A 25,781-nucleotide genomic window follows, 5' to 3' on the forward strand; every position below is an offset into this window, starting at 1 on the left:
AGAGAAGTGGGAACCCATCATTCATTCACACCTGGTGGTGGTGAGCTACATTTGTAGCCACGGCTTCCCTGGGGTAGACTGACGGAAGTGTGGCTTCCAGTTTGCACCTATGGCCCCTCCGACCACCACCTATCATTCATTCATGAGTGACACTAGGGGCAAGGGTGAGGTGTCCTGCCCAAGGACACAACGGCAATTATTTGGATGGGAAGAGGCGTGGAGCGAATCTGCAACCCTCACATTCCTGGCACGGCCGCCATACCCACCACGCCATGCCGCCCCAACATTACTGTGCGTTCTCCACGAAAACCGACTTGATCTCATTCTTGCCGATTCAAAAAAACAAGAAAATATTGTTTTAGTGTACTTGCAACCCTCAACCACCAGACAGCGTCAGAAAACAATCAGGATAATTCTCAGAGCTTTGAGGAGCATAAATGAGTTTAACTGCTATTAAGCCACTGAAGTGCCCTCTGAGCCCATTGTTTGTTCGCCGTGGCGATTGAACCTCTATCTATTGCACTTAAACCGGCTAGTTTTAGCAAAGGATTCCACAGATGTGGTCTGGAACACACACTTTCCCAATATCAATCATCTATCAAAGTTTATTTATATAGCCCTAAATCACAAGTGTCTCAAAGGGCTGCACAAGCCACAACAACATCCTCGGCTCAGATCCCACATCAGGGCAAGAAAAAACTCAACCCAATGGGATACAATGAGAAACCTTGGAGGGGACAGCAGATGTGGGAACCCCCACCCCTGGGTGACCGGTGCAGTGGACGTCGAGTGGATCTAGTTAATAGTGTGAAAGTCCAGTCCACAGTGGGGCCAGCAGGAGATCATCTTGAGTGGAAACAGGTCAGCAGCGCAGAGACGTCCGCAACTGATGCACAGATGAGTGGTCCACCCCGGGTCCCAACTTTAAACAGCTAGTGCCTCATCTGTGCTCACCTAATAACCTCTCCACACAGGAGACGGGGGCAGAGCAGAAAAGAGACGGCAGATCAACTGGTCTAAAAGGGGGGTCTATTTAAAGGCTAGCGTATACAAATGAGCTTTCAGACGATTTCTTACTGATAATTCCTGGTCCAATATCGATAGTTGAACTGCTAAAAACTCTTGGAACTTTCTCAGGTTATAAATTGTACTTTTCAAAGAGTGAGTGTTTCTCTGTAAATGACTTAGCTTTTGAGATTCCCAATGTTTATCTCCCATTTAAAATGTCTAAAAACAGCTTTAAGTACTTGGGTGGACACCAAGATGTTACTATTGGGCAGCCAACATACACAAATTGATTTTCTAGATCCGCAAACCTGAATTGAACTGATACAGACTGGAAGCTAAATGTTCTACCTCGCTCCTATCATCACATCAAAAAGCCCTGTCGATCATCCCGGTTTACATGTTCTCCACTCTTAGAATCTGGTCTTAACTTAGATGCACTTTTGGACTCCAAGGATTACCTACAGCCCCATTCATAATACCTCTTTCTCCCTCCAAGCACAGATAAAGCGTTTTCTCGAAGGTAGAGCTCAGGCCTGGTCAGACTAAGGGACCTTTATATTAACAATGTCTTCGCTAGCTTCAGTGAACTATTTGGAAAGTTTATTCTCCCTAAATCTCACTACTTTCAAGTCCGCAACTTTGCTAAATCAAATAGCAGTTATTTTCCCAGTAGTCCACCTCAATCTGTAATAGACTCAATTTTGCAAATCCCCTTGAATCATAAAATCATCATTTCTCAAATGTACATCCTAATCTCTCATCTTAAAGAGACATCTCTTGGTAAAATTAGAAAAGACTGGGAAGCAGAATTTGGTAAAGTTTTGGATGACAGTGACTAGAAATCTGCATTAATACAAATAAATGACAGCATTTAAGTCCCATCTTAAAACTAATCCGTATACTTTAGCCTTTAAATAGACCTCCCCTTTAGACCAGTTGATCTGCCGTCTCTTTTCTGCTCTGCCCCCAACCCCTGCATGGAGAGGTTATCAGGTGACCACAGATGATGCGCTAGCTGTTCAAAGTCTGGACCCGGGGTGGACCACTCCTCTGCATCAGTCGGTGACGTCTCTGCGCTGCTGACTTGTCTCCACTCAAAATGATCCCCTGCTGGCCTCACTAAGGACTGGACTCTCACAGTTTTATGCTAGATCCACTCGACTCGGTTCCCACATCTGCAGTTCCCTCCGAGGTTTCTCATTGTGGCCACGGGATCGGCGCCTATACTTACTGTATGAGCAGGTCCCTTTGAATCCTAAGAGTAAGTGTGTATAGTCAATCTTAAACTTGCACAAAACGTCACATGCTTGTGTGTCCGTTTTTTTACCAAAAGTGACTACACTGCATCATATTGCATGTTTTATTTGGTAAAAACAACAGCAACTTAAAAAAAACACTTCACTACACAGGACATGATGTGGATGGAATGATTTTTGGACTTCCACCACCTATGCATCCTATCTAAGTACACTTCCTGAACAGATTTCGGGCTGACCATACCGCCGCTCCACCATAAGGGGAATAAACAACTGGTCATTCACCAGCTCCTGTCGTGTAGTTCTGGGCTGATTCCTCACTTTTCTTATCATGAGTGATGCCCCACGAGGAGAGATCTTACATGGAGCCCCAGTCCGAGGTAGATTAGCAGTCATGTTTAGCCTTTTCCATGTTCTAACAATTGCTGCAACAGTTGATCTATTCTATTCTTACCAAGCTGCTTCCCAATTGTCCCAGAGCCTTTTCCAGCTTTGTGGAGCTCCACAATTTTGTCTCTGGTTTCTTTTGACAGCTCTTTGGTCTTGCCCATGGTAGCAGTTGGACCTTGACTGACTGTGGGCTGCACAGGTGACTTTAATGAGCTCAGAGGGGTGGTGGGTGGGTGATTAGTTGTGGGGTAAAGGTGGACGTTTTTTAAGGTAGACTGACAGCTCTTTGGGAGTCATAATTCTTGATGATTATCATGTGTGCAAATACTTACGAACCCCAGTAACATCCACACATTTTCTACCGCTTGTCCCTTTCGGGGTGGCGGGAGCACGGAAGGCGGGGTACACCCTGGACAAGTCACAGGGCCAACACAGATAGACAGACAACATTCACACTCACATTCACACACTAGGGCCAATTTAGTGTTGCCAATCAACCTATCCTACAAATAAATAATTTAAAAAATCATACAATGTGATTTCCGGATTTGTCTTTTTAGATTATGTCTCTATATCTGCACCTTATTGCTTTTTTTTTTATCCTGCACTAACATGAGCTAATGCAACGAAATTTCGTTCTTATCTGTACTGTAAAGTTCAAATTTGAATGACAATAAAAAGGACGTCTAAGTCTAAGAGTGGAAATACATTTGTGATGAATATTGATGAATAGTTCTCCCTAATTTTGGGAGAACTTGCAAAATTGCAGGGTGTGCAAATACTTGTGGACCTTTTGAATCCTAAGAGTAAGTGTGTAAAGTCAATCTTAAACTTGCACAAAACGTTACATGCCTGTGTGTCTGTTTTAAACCAAAAGTGACCACGCCGCTTCATATTGCATGTTTTATTTGGTGAAAACAACAGCATCTTAAAAAAAACACTTCATTACACAGGACATGATGTGGATGGAATTATGTTTGGACTTCCACCACTTATGCATCCTATCTAAGTACACTTCCTGCACAGAGTTCGGACAGACCCTACCATTAAGGGGAATAAATAACTTTATGCCACCAGATGATCACAACAAATCCGCTGGTATAGAAAAGTGAAATATCCTAAGACAGTATAGAGTCGGTGCCCTGAGGTCAGATCTAAAGTCGTCTGTGCGCAGGCATGTTGAATGGGGCCCTAAATAAAGTACAGTAAGTCTGTGTGAAAAGGGAGGGGCAGGACGCCCCTCAGCAATGCCGGGACACGATTTTGGACTTCTTGCAGAATGATCCGTGCGAGAAGTATTCCCAAAAGCAGGTTAGCCGCTGTCACACGCACAGTGGAACTGGCATTGGGCACAATGTGCGTTAGTCAGTGGCTCACCTGCGTTTAGATACCCAACCACTGTCCTGGGAACAATAACACACAGTATCATGAATTCATATGCAATCTGCAGACAGGGTCATACTAGTATGTTTATCTGCCATCTACTCACAAAATAAAACAGTAGAATAATAAAGTAGTTAAAATGGTGTAGTGATGCAACAGTAAAACATATATTTTTCAAAAACATCTAATCAGAAATGTAGGCAGTTTAAAACATGTATTTATTGAAAATAAAGATATAGCCTTTATTAATTAAGACTGGTGCGCTCCGTACTGTACTTACCATGCACTTTCAAGTTTTCCTATATGGAATATCTAAACGCGCTCGTTTCCTCAATGCGTACACGTCCGAGTCTGTGTCCAGACACGCTGCTCGTTTTCCTCCAATAAAAAACGAAATCACGGCGCGTTAAAAAACCAAACAACTTACGCGCATTTACGGAGTCTAGTACAGTGGATCCAACAGCGCCGAAGTTCACTTGCACCACCTCTCCGCCCAGCCCGCTCCCGTGCGTCGACAACCGCACCTGGTTATGCAAAGAAGGCAGAGAACCGGCACTGTACTCAGCCAATGAACTCGTCCGTGAACCAAGCAATCCCCGCCCCTTTTGCGATATTAACCAATAGGATCTTCGAATAGGTTGTCTTTACGCAACTAGCAAGTTAATTCACATTTGAGTTCTAGCTAGGGTGCGGCGCGTTCATTTTCGCACGTCTTACATTAGGACGAAACCATTACTCTTTTAGCCACTTTCCCATTAAGATGACTATTCTCGTTAAAGACAACGCATTCTAACATTTTGACATTTAAATGGACGCCAATTGAATATGTAGGCGCCATTGCGAGCGTAATAGGTATATATTTGAGATGTTTTTGAAGAATGCCACCCCTACACTTCCAATGTGAGGTGGTCGGACCCGCCTCGCCGGTGTACAGTGTTGCCATGAGCAGAGGCAGGCTGTGCACGTACAAGGATGCTGCATGGAAGAAGACCCCTTCATTAAATACTGACCGACGCCATTTTTTATGTGTTTGCTTAGCCTGAAAGAAAAATAACAAAACATAAGCAGTGAATCGTATTATGCGAGGTGGTATTCAATTAGTTGTTAAAAACAATACAATAAAATACTTATGCAAATTAACCTGTTTTCTGCTGTCAAAAATGTGTTCTTGTTGACAACATCCGGTTTTGAGACCTTTATTTGAACTACTGCCTCGGAACAGATTTTTGGCTATACTTTGTGGGATTATTTGCGTCCAGGATACACATAACCCCATGCTTTATAAATCGGGATTTGCACATTGTTATGTAACAGAGTGTGGTATAAGTCTGGTTCATCACCACTAGATGGCGACAGAGACGACACTTTCCTCGGTGTTTTTTAAACCACGTGACATGGTTACCACCGTAGGGATGAGCTCGTTCGTTAACTATAACAATATTGTAGTGAAACAATATTGTAACAACAACAAAATACAAGTACACTTGATTTATATAAAAAAAAGAGTACAGTTGTTGGTGCAAAAAAAGTAAACAAACAATTCACCTTTTTCCAACTCCAAACACCTTTTTCCTGTTTCAGAAAGCAAGGAAATTCCTTTACAATAATTTAAATTCTAATCGACAAAACAACAATGTGCTCTTCATAATCAATGGATAAAAATAATAAATGTTAAACATTTAGTATCACAATTATAATCGCAGGCAATGAATATTTGTATTTTTTATTTTATAACATCAAATACTCAAATTTAGCCAATACTAAACGCAGCAGTATTGCATTTACAATACATACTATTTATATAGTATGTATAGTTCTGTGTGGAGTTTGCATGTTCTCCCCGTGACTGCGTGGGTTCCCTCCGGGTACTCCGGCTTCCTCCCACCTCCAAAGACATGCACCTGGGGATAGGTTGATTGGCAACACTAAATTGGCCCTAGTGTGTGAATGTGAGTGTGAATGTTGTCTGTCTATCTGTGCTGGCCCTGCGATGAGGTGGCGACTTGTCCAGGGTGTACCCCGTCTTCCGCCCGTGTGCAGCTGAGATAGGCTCCAGCATGATTAACAATTGGTGTGTTAATGTTAATGGTGGTAGGCTCCAGCACCCCAGCGACCCGAAAGGGACAAACAGTAGAACATGGATGGATGGATGCGAGATAGAGTATTTCGTACAGTATAGTGTAACATGATTTATATGAATGAATATACTGTATCTATAACAACATTTAACTCAACGCTAAGAAAACGGAAATGCTGATCATCGGTCCTGCTAGACACCAACATCTATTTAATAATACCACCTTAACATTTGACAACCAAACAATTACACAAGGCGACTCGGTAAAGAATTTGGGTATTATCTTCGACCCAACTCTCTCGTTTGAGTCACACATTAAGAGTGTTACTAAAACGGCCTTCTTTCATCTCCGTAATATTGCTAAAATTCGGTCCATCTTGTCCACTAGCGACGCTGAGATCATTATTCATGCGTTCGTTACGTCTCGTCTCGATTACTGTAACGTATTATTTTCGGGTCTCCCTATGTCTAGCATTAAAAGATTACAGTTGGTACAAAATGCGGCTGCTAGACTTTTGACAAAAACAAGAAAGTTTGATCATATTACGCCTATACTGGCTCACTTGCACTGGCTTCCTGTGCACTTAAGATGCGACTTTAAGGTTTTACTACTTACGTATAAAATATTACACGGTTTAGCTCCAGCCTATCTCGCCGATTGTATTGTACCATATGTCCCGACAAGAAATCTGCGTTCAAAGAACTCCGGTTTATTAGTGATTCCCAGAGCCAAAAAAAAGTATGCGGGCTAGAGCGTTTGCTGTTCGGGCTCCAGTACTATGGAATGCCCTCCCGGTAAAAGTTAGAGATGCTACCTCAGTAGAAGCATTTAAGTCCCATCTTAAAACTCATTTGTATACTCTAGCCTTTAAATAGACCCCCTTTTTAGACCAGTTGATCTGCCGTTTCTTTTCTTCTCTCCTCTGCTCCCCTCTTCCTTGGAGGGGGGGTTGCACAGGTCCGGTGGCCATAGATGAAGTGCTTGCTGTCCAGAGTCGGGACCCCGGGTGGACCACTAGCCTGTGCATCGGTTGGGGACATCCCAACGAGAGATATAGAGAGGTAGAGAGATAGAGAGAGCGCGATAGATAGAGAGAGATGGTAATAGCCAGCTCAGTGTGTATGAGCCCAACACAAGATGACTGACACAAATTACATTAATGTCCCAGTAACTTTACCTGGCCAAGTGAATCCAGCATCGGTCTGATTTTCGTGTCTGCAACCCCGCCCTTTGTCCTAAATATCTCCAGGAGTTTGGGAATGTGTGTGTCCAGTTTTGACAAAAAGGTTCGCTCCAGATGAACTGTTGTTATCCTTCTGAACTCCTCTTTGATGTGAAACAGAAGATAAAAACACAACTTGAACAAGACACGCACCTTGCTAGAACAATTAATACTGTAGTCTCCCCAGTATAATATAATACTATTGAGCATCAACACAAACGTCTGCCATCAAAATTAGCATACATACCTATAGTGTTTTAACAATCCTATTCGCTTGTCTGATTCAAAACTACACATCTTACACCTCCATCTCATGTTGAGGAACCTGTAAAATAAATTAAACATCTCATAACTAAACCATATTGGTGTCATTAAAAAATTCAATTTAAACCTTCAACAGCACTAATTTGATCTTACCTTGCGTAAGCTGTTGAGACCAAATTCCTGAGAGTCAACGTCCTTCAATATTCTGTGAAATATATTGAGAAATTATATTATAACATGTCATTAAAATACCATGTGTTGCAATATGACAAATTAAAGCAAATGTTTATTTGAAGAACACTGATTTATTGATTGATACATTTTTATTTCAAATATGCATAAAAACAAGAGTAAGCCTGATCCAATACAGTGCTATAGCCTTAACAGCCATTATAACAAAATGAAAACAATGGAGAATAAAAAACAAAAACAAATGAGCATTGGACTTTCTTTTTTTTTACATATTTGAAAAGGAGTGAGAAGAAGTTTACACTTATTTAATCCCACCCCTTTTCTTTAAATCATAAATTACTCTGAGCTAGAACTACCTATTCACTCAATGTACAAACTTAATGAACTTGTATATATTGTACATACATCATAGATATATACATACATATGCACACCACACACATACATAGCCACATCATTACCACTAGTGATCATGGAAATGGTATCATGCCACCACAACACCACTGCCTCAATGGGCAGCCCCACACTCTTCTGTAACACAAACAACCCAATATCAAAGCCCTTCTTCATCTCTGTGCCTCTGGAATACCATGTACTTATACTTATTTTTAAACTGGTTTATGTTTGGACATTGCTTTAACTCATCATTCAAACTATTCCATAATTTCACTCCACAAATTGAAATACAAAAACTTTTAATGGTCGTTCTATAACTAAGCATTTTGAAATTTAAATTCCCCCTTAAATTATAACCGCCCTCTCGTGTGCTGAACAATTTTTGAATGCTTCCTGGGAGTTTATTTATTTTGGCTTTATACATTATTTGTGCAGTTTGATACAAAATAATATCATTAAATTTCAATATTTTTGACTGTAAGAATAGTGAGTGAGTATGGTCCAGATATCCAACCTTGTTGATGATCCGTACAGCTCTTTTCTGAAGTATAGTTATTGAATTTAATGAGCTTTTATAATTATTCCCCCAGACTTCCACACAGTAGGTTAAATATGGTAAAACTAATGAACAGTAAAGAATGTGGAGTGATTTGTGATCCAGAACCTGCTTTGCTTTATTTATTACTGAGATGCTTCTTGACAGCTTATATTGCACATGTTTTATATGTGATTTCCAGTTAATTTGATCGTCAATTGTAACTCCAAGGAATTTTATTTCAAAAACCCTTTCAATATCCACCCCATCTATTTGTATCTGCACCCTTGTTTCACGTGTCCTCTTTCCAAACAGCATTAACTTAGTCTTAGTCAGGTTTAATGACAATTTATTATAGTCAAACCAAGTTTTTAGTTTACTAATTTCTTCCATAATGACTTCCTGCAATTGATTTAAGTCATCCCCTGAACAAAAAATATCAGTGTCATCAGCAAATAACACTAATTTCAATAATGTAGACACTTTACATATATCATTGATATACAGGATGAACAGTTTTGGCCCCAACACTGACCCCTGGGGGACACCACAAGCAATATCCAAACATGATGAACAGCAATCCCTCAACTTCACAAACTGTTGTCTCTTATTTAAGTAACTTTTAAGCCAATCTAATACAACTCCCCCGATTCCATACTTTTCCATTTTATTGATTAATATATCATGGTTAATTGTGTCAAATGCTTTTTTTAGATCAATAAATATTCCCATTGTTTCTTTTCTATGGCATTTGTGATTTCCTCTATTGTTTCAACTATTGCCATTGATGTAGATCTGTTTGATCTAAACCCATATTGACAGTCAGAGAGTAATTTATGCTTTTCTATAAATGCATCTAACCTGTTATTGAATAGTTTTTCTAATATTTTAGAGAATTGTGGAAGTAAAGAGACGGGTCTATAGTTTGTGAAGTGGTGTTTGCTCCCAGTTTTAAACAGAGGTATAACTTTAGCTATTTTCATGTCATTTGGAAATGCGCCGGTTTGAAATGACAAATTACAGATATATGTTAATGGTTTTGATATCCCTGTAATGACCTTTTTCACCAATGCCATACTAATGTCATTGGAGTCAGTGGACATTTTGTTCTTACATTTGTTTACAATATCCAACACCACTTCTTCACCCACTGCATTTAAAAACATAGAATTGGGATTTCTCTCCAACAATCCCTCCATATTTTTTACCAGTTTTCCGTGGATCTGGGATTTTTTCTGCAAGTTCAGGTCCAATACTTACAAAGAATTTATTGAAGGCATTAGCCACATCTTCAATATTATCATTTTCTTTACCATCATTTGTGAAATACGTTTGATAGTTATTTGAAGAGGTACTGTTTCTTATAATACTGTTTAATAAATTCCATATTCCTTTGATATTGTTTTTATTATCATCTAGTAATTTCTTATAATAATCTCTCTTATTTGACATTATAGTATGAGTTAATTTGTTTTTATATTTTTTATATTTATTTTCTGCTTCTTTTGTTTTCAATCTTATAAATTCCCTGTAAAGAGTGTTTTTCTTTTTGCAAGCATTTTGCAATCCCTTTGTTATCCAAGGACAATTGGTATATTTTCTTCTACTGGTGCATTCTTTTATTGGGCAATTTTTATCATATAATGACCTAAATATTCTCAAGAATATATTGTAAGCACTATTAACATCACCATTTTCATTAATTACATCCCAATTCTGCTCCAGTAAATCATGTTTAAATGAACTAATGGATTCCTCTGATCTCGTTCTTCTGTATTGGGTTGGCTTTTCTATTTTTTTTGTCCTGTAGTTTCCATTAAATATCAGAAAAACTGGGAGGTGGTCAGTGATATCTTTGATCAATAGCCCACTTACGGTCTTATTCTCAATATCATTAGTGAATATGTTGTCGATTAGAGTGGCAGAGTGAGACGTAATTCGACTGGGTCTTGTGATTTTGGGAAATAGACTCATACTGTACATTGTGTCAATGAAATTATCTATATCTTTATTTTTACTGGGATTTAACATGTCAATATTAAAGTCTCCACAAATGAAGACAGCTCTACTAACGTTACTCTCCTTTGAAAACAGGCATTCCATCCAATCTGTAAAACGTTCAATGCTTGTACCTGGCGATCTGTATATACAACTAATAATGACATTTCTACTTTTTTCCATACAAATTTCAACTGTTAGACATTCAAGTAGGTTATCAACCACAGTTGTCATATCATCCAGACGTTTGAATCTCAAGGTGTTATCCACATAGATTGCCACCCCTCTACCCCCCTTGTTTTGTCTATTCATATTAATAAAATCATAACCATCCAGTTCAAAATATGTCACTTTTTCACTGTTAATCCAAGTTTCAGATACTGCAATTATGCTAAATGGTTGTGAAAAGGTGTGTAAATAGTCCTTGATGTCCTTGAAATTCCTGTTTAGGCTTCTACTATTGAAATGGATAATGGACAATTTGCCTTTAGTAATAATATTCTGGTTGTACTGTTCATTGGTGTAGTAGCAGCAGTTCTCATTGATATTGAGGAGGAAATTATTGTCCGGGTCTATATCATGTTCCAAGTCTTGTAGGTGGTGCTCAGTGTATTGAGATGCTTTCAACTGTACATTGTCATGTTCACTTACCAACTGAATTATGTGGCTAGTGTCATCTTGCGTATTGTCAATGTGTGTCATGGTTGTGTTTAATCGCTTTTACCTTACATTCCAGTTCATACGTCATATTCGTTCAGATCTTTGATGTTTCTAATCAGCAGCACTTTGGCGTTCTCCGGAGTGCCGTTGAGTTTGATGAATACTTTACAGTTCGCAGTCCAAGTTTGTAGAATGTTCTTCTCTCTCCTCATTTGGCGTGCTTTTCGGGCTATATCAGCATTTCGTTTGGTCAAATGGTCGTTCATGTATACGTTTGTTCCTTTTAGCTTCCTTCCCTGTTTTAGCAACGCGATCTTGTGCTTTCTGTTGACAAATCTCAGAACTATGCTCGGCTTGTCGTTTGTTCCTCTCCTGGGCAAAAGGTGACATGCTTTGATGCTGTTACAGTCCAGTTGTATGTCCTTGGACTGCATGAAGACCACTACCTGTCGCTCCATCGAAATAACATCCAACTCCGCCGGCTCCCCTCCATTCGCTGGGGCTACTGCTCGTGCGTAAGACCGGGGTTTGATGCTAAGTCCGGTGATGATCACATCATTGATCCTTGTGTACTGCTCAATGTCAGCAACTCTGTTCTCCAGAATTGCGATTTTCTTGTCTTTCTCCAAATTGTCAGCCCTCATCTGATCCAGCTGCACAACAAGGGACAATGATGGTTTTCTGCTGCTCCTTGATCGTAGCAACTTCCTCGATCAGAGTGTCGATTGACTTTTTAAGTTCGCTATAATCAGCCTTGGGCGCCATCTCGTCTTTGTAACAGCGCACCGGCTATTCACTCCAGACATTCACTTGTTAAATTAATTGCAAACTTTCTCCTTACATTATTAAACTTAAATGTTTGGAGTAAAATTTGCGAGCGCCGGTCCAGCTACCGGAACAGGAAGTCCATCTCCTAAATGTATTCCAATGCACACAATGCACTTAAAGGTTACACTTTCTTGTAACATAACAACTTATTTACTTACAGCAATGGCTTTCTGAAGCGTATGAAGGCTCAAGACGCGACAAATGAGGAACATTCACGGTGCTCAGAGGAACTCTACCAGACCGGAAGATTCCCATCATCTGATGACACAGAAAGTTCCCCTAAAATATTTTTGACATTAAAATGACCACGGATGGTGTAAAGTAAATTAACTTTGCTCCAAAATTATGAATCCCACCAGACAGGTTTAAGTTACAATTGATATATTTTCAGGTCCTGAAGAGGGTGTGCTTGTTGCTGCAATTTTGCAATTCGGTTTCAAATTTTTTTGAAACCGAATTGCAAATTGCAATTTTTTCTCATTGGAATACTTGTTTAAAAAAATACTTGTTTAAAAAAAAAAAAATCCAGCTCCCCCACAGTAACCACAAAACTGAAACCAATAGCATACTTTCTGAATTTAAAACAGCATGTCAACAACTGTTTATGAGCAGATATTACTGATATTTGCCACAGATCATATTATATATTATAAACATGAGTCTACTAGGGCTGGACCCGAATATCCGATCTTTGTGGTGGTATAAGCGGTTCGGGAGGCGGAAAGAGGACCCGACAGAAAGGTATGCTGCTGGACTACCGCCAAAAAAATAAAATAAATAAACAGCAGGAGATATCCATGCTAATGCTGTCGGACTCCGGAGCAAATAAATGTATATATATATATATATATATATATATATATATATATATATATATATATATATATATATATATATATATATATATATATATATATATATATATATATATGTCTTAATTAGATTATCCAAAAAATAGTGCTCGATACCGTGGTAGAGCGTAATATGTATGTGTGGGAAAAAAATCACAAGACTATTTCATCTCTACAGGCCTGTTTCATGAGGGGTTTCCTCAATCCTCAGGAGATTTTAATGGAAGCATTCACATACCATGGTTTATATAGGGCACAGAGCGGGTGGGTACAGGCAGGCGTGGGGGCGTGGTGATTGACTCATGTGTTACCTAGGAGGTGTTTCCTTCTGTGACGGCATGCTGATACAATTTCGCTGCGTTTGTTGAGGGATGACAACTCTGGACGGTATATGATAAACAGTTTCTCTTTTAAGCATAGGTTGCATCTTTTGTTACCACTGTTGTAAGGTGTGCTGGATGCAAGAATTCTCCATGTTATTGAGTATTCAACATTATTGTCTTTGAGATTCCAAATGTGTTTGCTGAGTTCTGTAGTGTTCCGGAGTCTTTTGCATCTGAAAGAAGCCTTGTGATTGTTCCATCTGGTTTTGAATTCTCCCTCAGTTAATCCTACGTATGTGTCGGATGTGTTAATGTCCTTGCGTATTACCTTTGCTTGGTAAACAACTGATGATTGTAAGCACCCCCCGTTGAGAGGGCAATCAGGTTTCTTGCGGCAGTTACAGCTTTTGTCGGTTTTGGAGTCGTTCTGCCTGGTGGTGGGCGGCTCTTCGCAATTGAAAAGGATTATCTTTGCTGAACGAGACAGAACGAGACAGAAGTGGCAATAGTTCAAGTAATAAAAAACAAGAGGCAGCAAATACAGGACTTTCTATGGACAAGCTAGTGTTCCTGGCATATGTCATAAACTGTACAGAACAGGCAAGAAATAAAACTGAGAAGATCAAAATAATTGTCAAAGCAGCAGCAAAGTTCTTAAATTTAAAAGAACTATCTTGGGAACAGGTACAAGGTGAACTACAGAGAGTAGACGAGACAGAGTCATGTTACCACAATCCAACGCCATGTTAATTGTTCAGTGGCATGCCAGAAGTTTAGTAGCAAACGGACAGGAACTAAAGGGATATATTAATAATATGAAAAATAAACCACATATAATATGTATTCAAGAAACCTGGCTGAAGCCAAGATTGAGCTTTATAATAAAAGGATACGTAACAATACGTAAAGATAGGAATGATGGGCAAGGAGGAGGATGTGCCATATTTATTAAATAAGACATGCATTATACAATATTAAAAGAAAAACAAGAAATAGAAATAGTAGGGGTAGAAGTATGGAATAATACAGAAAGATACAAAGTGCTAAACTTCTATAATCCGTGCAAGAAATTACAAATTCATCAACTAGAAAAAATAGTCGAGCACTGGAGTGGCAATATCATTTGGTGTGGTGACTTTAATGCACATAGCACAATGTGGGGTGAAAGGGATGACTGGAATGGGGAAACATTGGAAGCATTTTTGGAGGAAAAAGAACTGGTGTGTGTGTGAATGATGGGTCGGGAATAAGATTAGATGTAGTTACGGGTAAAGAAACAGCAATAGATTTAACACTGGTGTCACAAGGGTTAGCAGGAAAGGTAGAGTGGGAAGTAAATAAAGACAGCACTATAGGAAGTGATCACTAGCCAATCTTCATTCACATAAACATAAACCAAAGGACAGAAAGCACTAAAAAAGAAGGAAGATGGAAGTATAATCACGGTGATTGGGGACAATTTAGGGAAAGTACCGACATGACATTAAAGGAAGTGGATATAAATCAAGATATTGAACAACTGAATACAGATATTACAAAGTGCATAATAGAAGCAGCCAAAAAGAGCATACCAAGGAGTAGTATAGGGAAAAGAAGGAAGATAGTGCCGTGGTGGACACAAGCATGCACAGACGCAATAAAAGAACGGAATAGAGCATTTAGAATATTGAGAAGAACACATAATTTCCAAGATATGATCCAATATAAAAGGCATCAAGCTAAAGTAAGGTACGTTATTAAAAAGACAAAAAAACACTATTGGAGAACGTTTTGTGAATCATTAAATAGAACTACTCCTTTAGGCCAAGTGTGGGGAATGATCAAGAAAATGTCAGGGATCAGAAGTGAACATAAAAATCATGTGATGAAAGATGGGACACGGTGTGTGGTAGAAAATAAAGAAAAAGCAGAACTTTTAGCAAAGACATTTGTTAAAGGGCACAGTAATGATAATTTGAGAAATGTAGAAAAACAAAAGAGAGAAGAAACAATTAGTTTAAATATTGGGGAAATGGTGGAAGACAATGATAATAGTTTAACCAACACTATAGATATGAAATTTTCTTTGAATGAAATGGTTCGAATATTGAAAAAGGTTAAGAATACAACACCAGGAAAAGACCAGGTGAGTTATCAGATGATCAAAAACTTAAGCAGCATTGGCAAAGAAGTGGTCTTGAAATTATATAATAGGATATATGAAGAAAGGAAATTACCAGCAGAGTGGAAAGAAGCTGTAATAATTCCGATATGCAAACCAGGGAAAGACCCGGGAGAGGCAGGTAATTATAGGCCGATAGCATTGACCTCAAGTTTGGGTAAAGTAATGGAAAAAATGATTAATGAAAGACTAGTATATTATTTAGAGTCAAAAGAAATAATAAAAAACTACCAAAGTGGATTTCGCAAAGCAAGAAATACAAACGACCCAGCAGTGCAGCTGGAAGAGGAAATTAGAAAGGGACAAATAAATATTGCAGTATTTTTTGATATAGAGAAAGCTTATGATATGTTGTGGAAACAGGGGTTGCTGATAAAACTAAATATAATTGGGATTAGAGGGAAAATGTATAGATGGATAAAAGACTTCTTAACAAGTAGAAAAATATTAGTACAAATAGAGAATGAATACAGCAGAGTGTATGAAGTGGAAAATGGGACCCCACAAGGGAGTATAATAAGTCCAGTATTATTTTCAATAATGATAAATGAAGTTTTTAGTGAAGTGGAAGGGTTAGTGGATGTGGCACTGTTTGCTGACGATGGAGTGATGTGGAAGAGAGGTAGAAATACTAATCATATAGTAAAGAAGATTCAAAAAGCGGTAAATAATGTTCAAGAATGGGGAACGGCGTGGGGTTTAAGATTCTCTGTTGGAAAGACAAAAGTCATAAATTTTACAAAGAGGAAAGTACAAAACAAGATCCAAATTAAACTCTATGGAGAAAATATAGAAGAGGTACAAGTATTTAAATATTTGGGTATATGGTTTGATGAAAATATTAACTGGTCAACCCACATCAGCAAAATAGTGGAGAAAAGTAAAAAGGTGTTACCGGTAAATATAATGAGGGCTTTGAGGGGTAAAGACTGGGGGGCTGATAGGCAGACATTGAAAGCAATATACATCAGTTTAATTCGATCTGTTATTGATTATGGATGCATTATTTATCAATCTGCTTCAAAAACATTACTTGGGAAAATAGACAGGATCCAATCACAGGCTTTAAGATTATGTTGTGGAGCTACTAAATCAACCCCAGTTGCAGCATTACAAGTAGAGATGAATGAAAAACCTTTAGATATGAGGAGAGATCAACTGTCAGTAGTTTATTGGGCAAACTTAAAAGGGTCCAAGCAAGGACATCCAACCCATCAAGTACTATTAAACTGCCAAGAAAAAGAGAAGAAAAAAATGAATACTTTTGGGTGGATAATAGGAGACAGATGTAATAAAGTTCAAATTGATAATATTAAAGTTAGCCCTACAGTACCAATCCCCGCAATACCACCGTGGATGTATGAAAACCCAAATGTGAACATGCAATTACTAAAGAATAGAAATTTAAATAGTTACCAGATAGAACAATGGATTGAGGAAACGTTTTTAGACAACATCATGGTGTACACAGATGCATCAAAAACTATAAATAATAAGGTAGGATCAGCAGCTGTTATTCCACAAGGAAACATAGTTTTAAATAAAATAATTAGTGATAAATTATCTGTTTTTACGGGAGAATTGGTAGCAATTTATATGGCAATTCATTGGATAGAAGAAAATAAAGCAAGAAAAGCAGTCGTGTGCTCGGACTCCAGCAGTGCATTGACTAGCATAAAAAACGTAGCGTCAGAAACAAGACAAGATTTAGTTTATGAAATAGTTCAGGCAGTCTACAGAATAAATAAAGCGGGAGGTGTGGTAACATTTCTTTGGGTTCCTGCTCATGTAGGAGTTGAGGGGAACGAATTAGCTGATAAGTACGCAAAACAAGCAACCACTAAAACAGAAGTAAACACGGAGATTAAGCACAGTAAAGAAGAAGTGAAGAACATCATTAAGATAGAACACAATAAAAAAGTGGCAGGATAATTGGAATAAGGAAACAAAAGGTAGAGAGTATTACAAAGTCCAGAGGAGAGTAGGTGTAATGAGAGGAGGCAGTAGAAATAGGAAGGAAGAAGACATTATTACTAGAATGAGATTAGGACATACATATATAAATAGTTCATTGACATTGATGGGGAAACATGCTACAGGACTGTGTGATTCTTGCCAACAGATAGAAAATGTAAGACATGTTTTAATACATTGTAGAAAATATAATAGAGAAAGGGAAATACTGGGAAATAAGTTAGCGAAAGAGAATATTAGGTTAGCAGTGGAAGATATATTAGGATTGCACTCAGAACACACAGGTTATAAAGCAATACACACATTTTTTAAAAACACTGGGTTAAATAAAATAATTTAGAGTAGGAATCCACCTCGATCCACACTCCATTACAGTAGGTGGCGGTAATGCTCACCACAAGGTTGCTTGCCAACCGCCATAAAAATCACAAGAAGAAGAAGAAGTCCACTCGGTAATTTCCGTCGAAACCAGTCGGCGTGTCACTCAACACCAATGGAGGCACAATTCACTCTTAGCATAGTATCCACTTCATTGCCCGTTTAGGGTAGGTTTGAACTAGCCTTTAAATACTCTAGTGGGACATTGTACTGATTAAGTAATGTACCAGCAAGTAATTACTGCTCAGAACGTAGACGAGCCAACTCCAACCGAACATCTAGTTAACGTTCAATGCTATATTTAGCTAATGCTAGTCCGTAGGTGGCTAACAACATGGCTCCACACTGCTGCAATTGTTACTCGCCAGATCGTTTTTTAAAACAAAACCACGCTGTGTGTTAGGTGTTGCAATTATGTCAGTGCGTGAATGTAGAGGCAACCCACTGAGTGTATTTCACAATATAAAAGCAGTGTTTGATGCAGATGTTGCTTCTTTGTTTACGTTATGTAGCTCTCTTCAATCGGTTTATTACAGCATGCATGATTACATAATTTCTAGTGTTAGCAAACATAGTTACTCATTTCTGGGCCTGCAAAGGTTCACAATTTAATTTTAACCCCATGATGTCATAAAGTATCGTTGTAATAATATCGATCATTGCATTTACAGTATATCCGACCGTCTTACAGTAACTCTGTTTATTGACTCAGGCATAAGTATGGAAATCAACTTCTCCCTCATATGAGATTTGATTGAACACTTCAACTTACCCCGTCTTTCAAACAGTGAGTAATCACCTTTTTAGCACTCAAAAAGATTCATATTTAAAAACAACAACAATCAGTTTGAAACAATTTTGATTTACAGCAATTAGGACATTTAGAATACAAGGTTTCTTTTAATGGCCAGTCATGGATGACGATGACAGCCCAGATGAGCTGATAAATCGCAGGAACAACAGCAAAAAAACTGTTGCACCGTGGGACATTTCAGGTAGTGTGTGATGTTTGTTTTGCAAAAATCCCTGAAATGCTATATGAATGAGTAAACGCACCCTTTAATCTGCAAATGCACACACTTGTTTTTAGATGACTCGGATGACGTTGACGGGTCTGACGAAGGAGAATCTGACAGTGGTGATGAAGAGGAAGAAGAAAATGATGGGGAAGGTGGAGGGGAATGCAATGAAGAGGAAGATGGTAATGTCAATGTCATTGTATACAACATATTTGACCGTTTTGTGAGGTGTCATGATTACATATATTTTACATGTATACAAACCCTGTTTCCATATGAGTTTGGAAATTGTGTTAGATGTAAATATAAACGGAATACAATGATTTGCAAATCTTTTTCAACCCATATTCAATTGAATGCACTACAAAGACAAGATATTTGATGTTCAAACTCATAAACTTTTTTTTTTTTTGTAAATATTAATTAACTTAGAATTTCATGGCTGCCACACATGCCAAAGTAGTTGGGAAAGAGCATGTTCACCACTGTGTTACATCATTTTTTCTTTTAACAACACTCAATAAATGATTGGGAACTGAGGAAACTAATTGTTGAAGCTTTGAAAGTGGAATTCTTTCCCATTCTTGTTTTATGTAGAGCTTCAGTCGTTCAACAGTCCGGGGTCTCCACTGTCGTATTTTACGCTTCATAATGCGCCACACATTTTCGATGGGAGACAGGTCTGGACTGCAGGCGGGCCAGGAAAGTACCCGCACTGTTTTTTTACGAAGCCACGCTGTTGTAACACGTGCTGAATGTGGCTTGGCATTGTCTTGCTGAAATAAGCAGGGGCGTCCATGAAAAAGACGGCGCTTAGATGGCAGCATATGTTGTTCCAAAACCTGTATGTACCTTTCAGCATTAATGGTGCCTTCACAGATGTGTAAGTTACCCATGTCTTGGGCACTAATGCACCCCCATACCATCACAGATGCTGGCGTTTGTACTTTGCATCGATAACAGTAAGGCTGAAACGACGCGTCGACGTAGTCGACGTCATCGGTTATGTAAATACGTCGACGCCGTTTTTGTGCGTCGACGCGTCGCATAATTACGTAACGTTATGTGTTTTGTATTGAACCGTTTCGGTACGGGGCTTTCGGTTCGGTACGGGGGTGTACCGAACGAGTTTCTAAGCTAAAGCTAACTTTAGCTGCTAAAGTCTTAACAAGTTGCTTTGCTCCTTCTGCGGCTGCCTCTGTCTCAGCACGCAGCATTGTCCCACCCATACAACCATCTGATTGGTACACACGCAGCATTGTCCCACCCATACAACCATCTGATTGGTACACACGCAGCATTGTCCCACCCATACAACCATCTGATTGGTACACACGCAGCATTGTCCCACCCATACAACCATCTGATTGGTACACACGCAGCATTGTCCCACCCATACAACCATCTGATTGGTACACACGCAGCATTGTCCCACCCACACAACCATCTGATTGGTACACACGAAGCATTATCAGCCAATCAGCAGTGCGTATTCAGAGCGCATGTAGTCAGCGCTTCAGCGTGGAGCAGATAGGTGTTTAGCAGGTGAGCATCAGGCAGCGGACTCTCCCCAAATGATAATAAACACCTCCCAGTCAACTACTAGTAACATCACTATGAGCCCGTTGACCTACTAGAAACTTAAACTGCAGCTCAGCTCACTCGCAGTCCTGGCTTGAGGTGAAGGCTAATTAGCTCTCAGTTCCAGCCACATCGACCCCTTCTGAGCGCCTATTTTCAGCTGCTGGGAATATTGTAAACAAGAAAAGAAGCAAAGCAAGTAGACATGCTAACCTTTCTTCATTACAACTGTTAGTCACTCACTGGAATGAGTAGAATTGGTTATTGTGTACTGTGTTGGACTGGATGTTTATTTTGCACATTTTAAAAGCAATACTTAATGTTTACAGTGCTCCAGAATATTTAGATCGGCACTTTTTTGTATTGATGTTTATCTTTATTTTTGCACATTTTAGCAAATAAGCAATACTTTCACTTTTGTTGAAATGTTTACACTGTTACAGAAATATTTCGTTTTGCACTTTTTTGTATTGGATGTTTATCTTTATTTTTGCACATTTTAAAGCAAAATAAGCAATACTTTTACTTTTGAAATGCTTATACTATTGCAGAATATTAAGATTTGCACTGGATGTTTACTTTTATATTTGCACATTAAAAAGCAAATAAGCTACTTTTAATTTTGTTAAATGTTAAAAGTTTTAAATGTTTACATTGTTACAGAATATGTTGTCATGTTGTTGTCAATGTTGACTGAGTGGCCATACTTTTTTTTTTTGTAAATAAAAGCCATGCCTTTTGAAAAAACTGGCCTACTTTTATTTTTTCATCTTCATTTTAAATAAAATAAAATAAAAAATAATCGGTAAAAGGAAAAATAATCCATAGACGAATCGAAAAAATAATCTATAGATTAACCGATTAATCGAAAAAATAATCTATAGATTAATCGATAGAAAAATAATCGTTAGCTGCAGCCTTAGATAACAGTCTGGATGTTTCGCTTCCCCTTTGGTCCGGATGACACGATGTCGATTATTTCCAAAAGCAATTTGAAATGTGGACTCGTCAGACCACAGAACACTTTTCCACTTTGCATGAGTCCACTCGGGCCCAGAGAAGCCGGCGGCGTTTCTGGATGTTGATAAATGGCTTTCGCTTTGCATAGTAGAGCTTTAACTTGCACTTACAGATGTAGCGACAAACTGTATTTAGTGACAGTGGTTTTCTGAAGTGTTCCTGAGCCCATGTGGTGATATTCTTTAGAGATTGATGTCGGTTTTTGATACAGTGCCGTCTGAGGGATCGAAGGTCACGGTCATTCAATGTTGGTTTCCGGCCATGCCGCTTACGTGGAGTGATTTCTCCAGATTCTCTGAACATTTTGATGATATTATGGACCATCGATGTTGAAATCCCAAAATTTCTTGTTATTGCACTTTGAGAAACTTTGTTCTTAAACCATTTGACTATTTGCTCACGCAGTTGTGGACAAGAGGTTTACCTCGCCCCATCCTTTCTTGTGAAAGACTGAGCATTTTTTGGGAAGCTGTTTTTATACCCAATCATGGCACCCACCTGTTCCCAATTAGCCTGCACACCTGTGGGATGTTCAAAATAAGAGTTTGATGAGCATTCCTCAACTTTATCAGTATTTATTGCCACCTTTCCCAACTTCTTTGTCATGTGTTGCTGGCATCAAATTGTAAAGTTAATGATTATTTACAAAAATAATTTTTTTTTATCAGTTTGAACATCAAATATGTTGTCTTTGTAGCATATTCAACTGAATATGGGTTGAAAATGATTTGCAAATCATTGTATTCCGTTTATATTTACATCTAACACAATTTCCCAACTCATATGGAAACGGGGTTTGTACATTTGTTTGTGGCAGCACGGTGGTACAGGGGTTAGTGCATGTGCCTCACAATACAAAGGTCCTGGGTTCGATCCTGGGCTCGTGTGGAATTTGCATGTTCTCCCTGTGACTGCGTGGGTTCCCTCCAGGTACTCTGGCTTCCTCCCACCTCCTAAGACATGCACCTGGGGATAGGTTGATTGGCAACACTGAATTGGCCCTAGTGTGTGAGTGTGAATGTTGTCTGTCTATCTGTGTTAGCCCTGTGATGAGGCGGCGACTTGTCCAGGGTGTACCTCACCTTCCGCCCGAATGAAGCTGAGATAGGCTGCAGCACCTTCCGCGACCCCAAAAGGGACAAGCGGTAGAAAATGGATGGATGGAATCTTTTGTGTGTGAACAATGACATGTTTTCAATGTAATATTTTTTTTCTATGTTGAATGGCCCTTATGAGCCACACACATCCTGGTTATGTGCATCTCAAGCTTGTAAGGTTACATAGAAATATAAAACAACTTGTTTTCTGAAATATCTAATTGTTATCAAAGTATTGCAGGATCATCACAATTAATAGTTCAACGAGGATAACTGAATAGATGCAATGTTGTCTATATATCCAAGATGAAATACCTATGTTGTGTATTTGTCTCCACTTTCCTCAGATGAGGACGAGGAAGAAGATGCTGACATTGACGATGGCGTTTTCGGCGAAACCTCAGCAGCCATTGCAGCCATGAGCTCAGACGAGGACGCTGATAAATGTCCCATCTGCTTGAACTCCTTCAGCAGCCAGCCGGTGGCAACACCAGAGAACTGTCAGCACTACTTCTGTCTCGACTGCATCCTCGCGTGGGCCAAGGTAGGACAGGTTGGATATATCTGTGGAGCTTATACCATAACTATCATGTGTCAGGTTGCATCTGAATATTATCAAACTTATCAGTATAGTCATGGGGTGTACAATACAGTAAATATCTGAGTCTCCCTGTGCCAAGACCCCCAGTAAATGTTGAAAAACAGCAATGAGTAATAATGGACACACCTATAATAAATAATGCATACTAATCATGCCTAAGTATTATGCGTTTCACAGTAATTCAACACATTATAAAATCAGTTTTGCATGTTAAGAAACGACTTTATAAATACTTTATCCTACTTGAGTTTAGCGGCTGGTCCTGTGACGTAAAGACAAATAAACTCTTATCAAACAAGTATTTATTTTGTAGACATCAGAGCAAGTGGGAGAACATTAGACAAGAATGTGTAACACACGGGCTCCAGGCAGAAGGCATAGGGCTCGAAAAGGCACATGATCTTGCAATGCATTGTGGGGCGGCGGTAGCTATTTTTCTGGCCAAAGTTTCTGTTTGTCATGGTTGTACTGTACCTGCGGTAATGCGAGAGAGCATGAAACTGGAATAAAATGGATAGTACAAAATAAAAAAGATCAAGGGACCGCACCGAGACAAACTGTACCCTTTTTCAAAGGCTTGCTAGCTGAAAAAAATAAGTACAATTGTTGGAATTGATTGCAATTGAACACATCAAAATGGACAAGAGATTTGAGCAAGCTGTTGTCAAAGTCAAACTTGTTTATATCTCGTCAAGAGAGTCAGTTTTTATACAGGTGAAGAATTTCACAATGCATAGTCTGTTAAAGCTCATTGTTGCCCGTTCAAATCGTGCTTAATCTGCGGCTTTAATCTCTTATGTTTCCGAGATGGAGTGAGGATGCCCAACCTCATTTCCTTAGCAGGTTTCCCTCAAAAAAACAAGTTAATTATTACTTTTAAATAGTTTGATCATTAGGTATGGTGATTTGTGAGATTTTTCCGGTTCCGATTCCACCTTTGATTCTGTTTAACATTTTTTTCCCCCCGGTTTTTATCTTATCGATTCTTATTTGAAAAAAAAAATAAAACAAAAAGGTGGATTAGCTTCAATTTTGTTTAATTTACAGGTAACGTGACCTTACAAAGCCTACAGTCCAGTACGTGTCCATGCACTAAATTAGTCCGTTTTCTCAAATAGTTAGGCTCTAAATAAGACTTCTGCAACCCATGGAAACACCTTAATCCAATTGTGTTTAGTTTTTGAAATGTCGGACTAACACACCTGCATTATGCTGTTGGAAACCAGATGTCTTGAACGACGGAGGGGACCTTTCTCTCAACGCGCAGGATACAACTCGGAAGCAGATGCCATTCGATAAAAACAGCAACAGTTGTAATGAAGAGGGCACTGTTTATTTGCTTCACACATTAAAAGAACAGATCATTTTGAAGTGCAACAGTGGTAGAAAAAAAGAAACAGATTTATTTAAGGAAGTAGCAAAGGAAATGTAAAAAGATATCTTAATTCCGACTCCCGGACAAAATACGAATAAGACGAAAGATAATGAAGCAGGTATATTAAAGGCAAAAAATAAAGCGCATACAAACCTCCTCACGCTGCATTTGTGCACGCCAACTGATTCACTTTCCGCACAACGGTCAAGATAAACCAGAACAATAGCAACCTTCCTGTTCCTGTAGATATCAGTCGGGGCACGAATGGTCTTTTGCTTCGAATTTAACACTTCGTCCATCAATGAACAGAGCCTTTGAAATTAACTTCGAGACATGCAAAAGGTTTGTTTCCAGGATTTTTGTCCGAAAATGCCTTTGAAAAAACTCTTACGCCGCCTTTTTTTGCAATCCGACCCGATACATTCTTGGTAGTAGCGTCATGTCTGTAGCGCAGTGCAGGTTCATTTCTTGATGCTGTCTGTGTAACATCAGCATTGTCATTAGAGACGTAATATTTGTAATCTGTGCCAATATTACAGCGGACATCAGTTAAAACAAGTTGTAAGGACCCGCAAATCCTAGTGTGACCTCATAGGTCAACCGGAAAAGTAATTCAGTTATCCGCGCTAAAATGAAATAAGTGCCCCCAAGTGTACGAGAGGCACATTAATTACGACCAATAGTCATGTTTGAGAGTTTATACGTCATCATCATGGCGCCGATGAAGGCTGCCTCGGTGCTCTCGTGCACTCTGTTTTGTTTGTTTTTGTACATAAATTGTGTTTCCGGGTGCTCTTACACCCGCGAAGAGCTACTGAACATCAGATCCACCATCCCTATGGACTTGTTACCGGTCATCTTAGCGTCAGCTGCGGATTTGGTCCATTCTGTGCTCAAAAGAAGGAAATCGCATCGAAGAGGAAAGAGAGCGGGCGCACTTGTCCGTCTTCGCGGACGGGGATTATGCACGCCTCTACCAGGCATCTTCCTCTCCAACGTCCGCTCACTTGCCAACAAGATGGACGAGCTAGCGTTGCTGACGAGAAGGAACAAGGACTTCTCCTCATCCTGTGTGTTGTGTTTCACGGAGACTTGGCTTAGCGCAAGTGTCCCGGACAGCGCGCTTCAACTGGAGGGCTTTCATCTCCTCCGCGCGGACCGAGACGCGGCGCTCTCTGGCAAAAAAAGAGG

The 25,781-nt window shown here is 39.2% G+C and overlaps 1 protein-coding gene across 4 annotated transcripts in view; it reads left to right on the forward strand.

Moving 5' to 3' along the window:
* The first annotated feature begins 17,975 nt into the window (after positions 1 to 17,975).
* Positions 17,976 to 25,781, forward strand: part of LOC133641884 (PHD and RING finger domain-containing protein 1-like) — a 31,921-nt gene continuing 24,115 nt past the window's right edge. For 3 of the 4 annotated variants that reach the window (XR_009824347.1, XM_062035983.1, XM_062035984.1), the window contains exons 1-6: positions 17,976 to 18,064; positions 18,610 to 18,684; positions 18,767 to 18,892; positions 18,988 to 19,098; positions 22,448 to 22,525; positions 22,962 to 23,158. Coding sequence is in view for 3 of the 4 variants with exons in the window: in XM_062035983.1 (XP_061891967.1) it covers positions 18,811 to 18,892; positions 18,988 to 19,098; positions 22,448 to 22,525; positions 22,962 to 23,158 (468 nt within the window). In the remaining variant the exon portion in view is untranslated. The remainder of the gene's footprint in view (positions 18,065 to 18,609; positions 18,685 to 18,766; positions 18,893 to 18,987; positions 19,099 to 22,447; positions 22,526 to 22,961; positions 23,159 to 25,781) is intronic. The other variant, XM_062035985.1, reaches the window with a different exon arrangement.

This window comes from Entelurus aequoreus, linkage group LG24, assembly GCF_033978785.1.
Source record: "Entelurus aequoreus isolate RoL-2023_Sb linkage group LG24, RoL_Eaeq_v1.1, whole genome shotgun sequence".
Taxonomy (NCBI): domain Eukaryota; kingdom Metazoa; phylum Chordata; class Actinopteri; order Syngnathiformes; family Syngnathidae; genus Entelurus; species Entelurus aequoreus.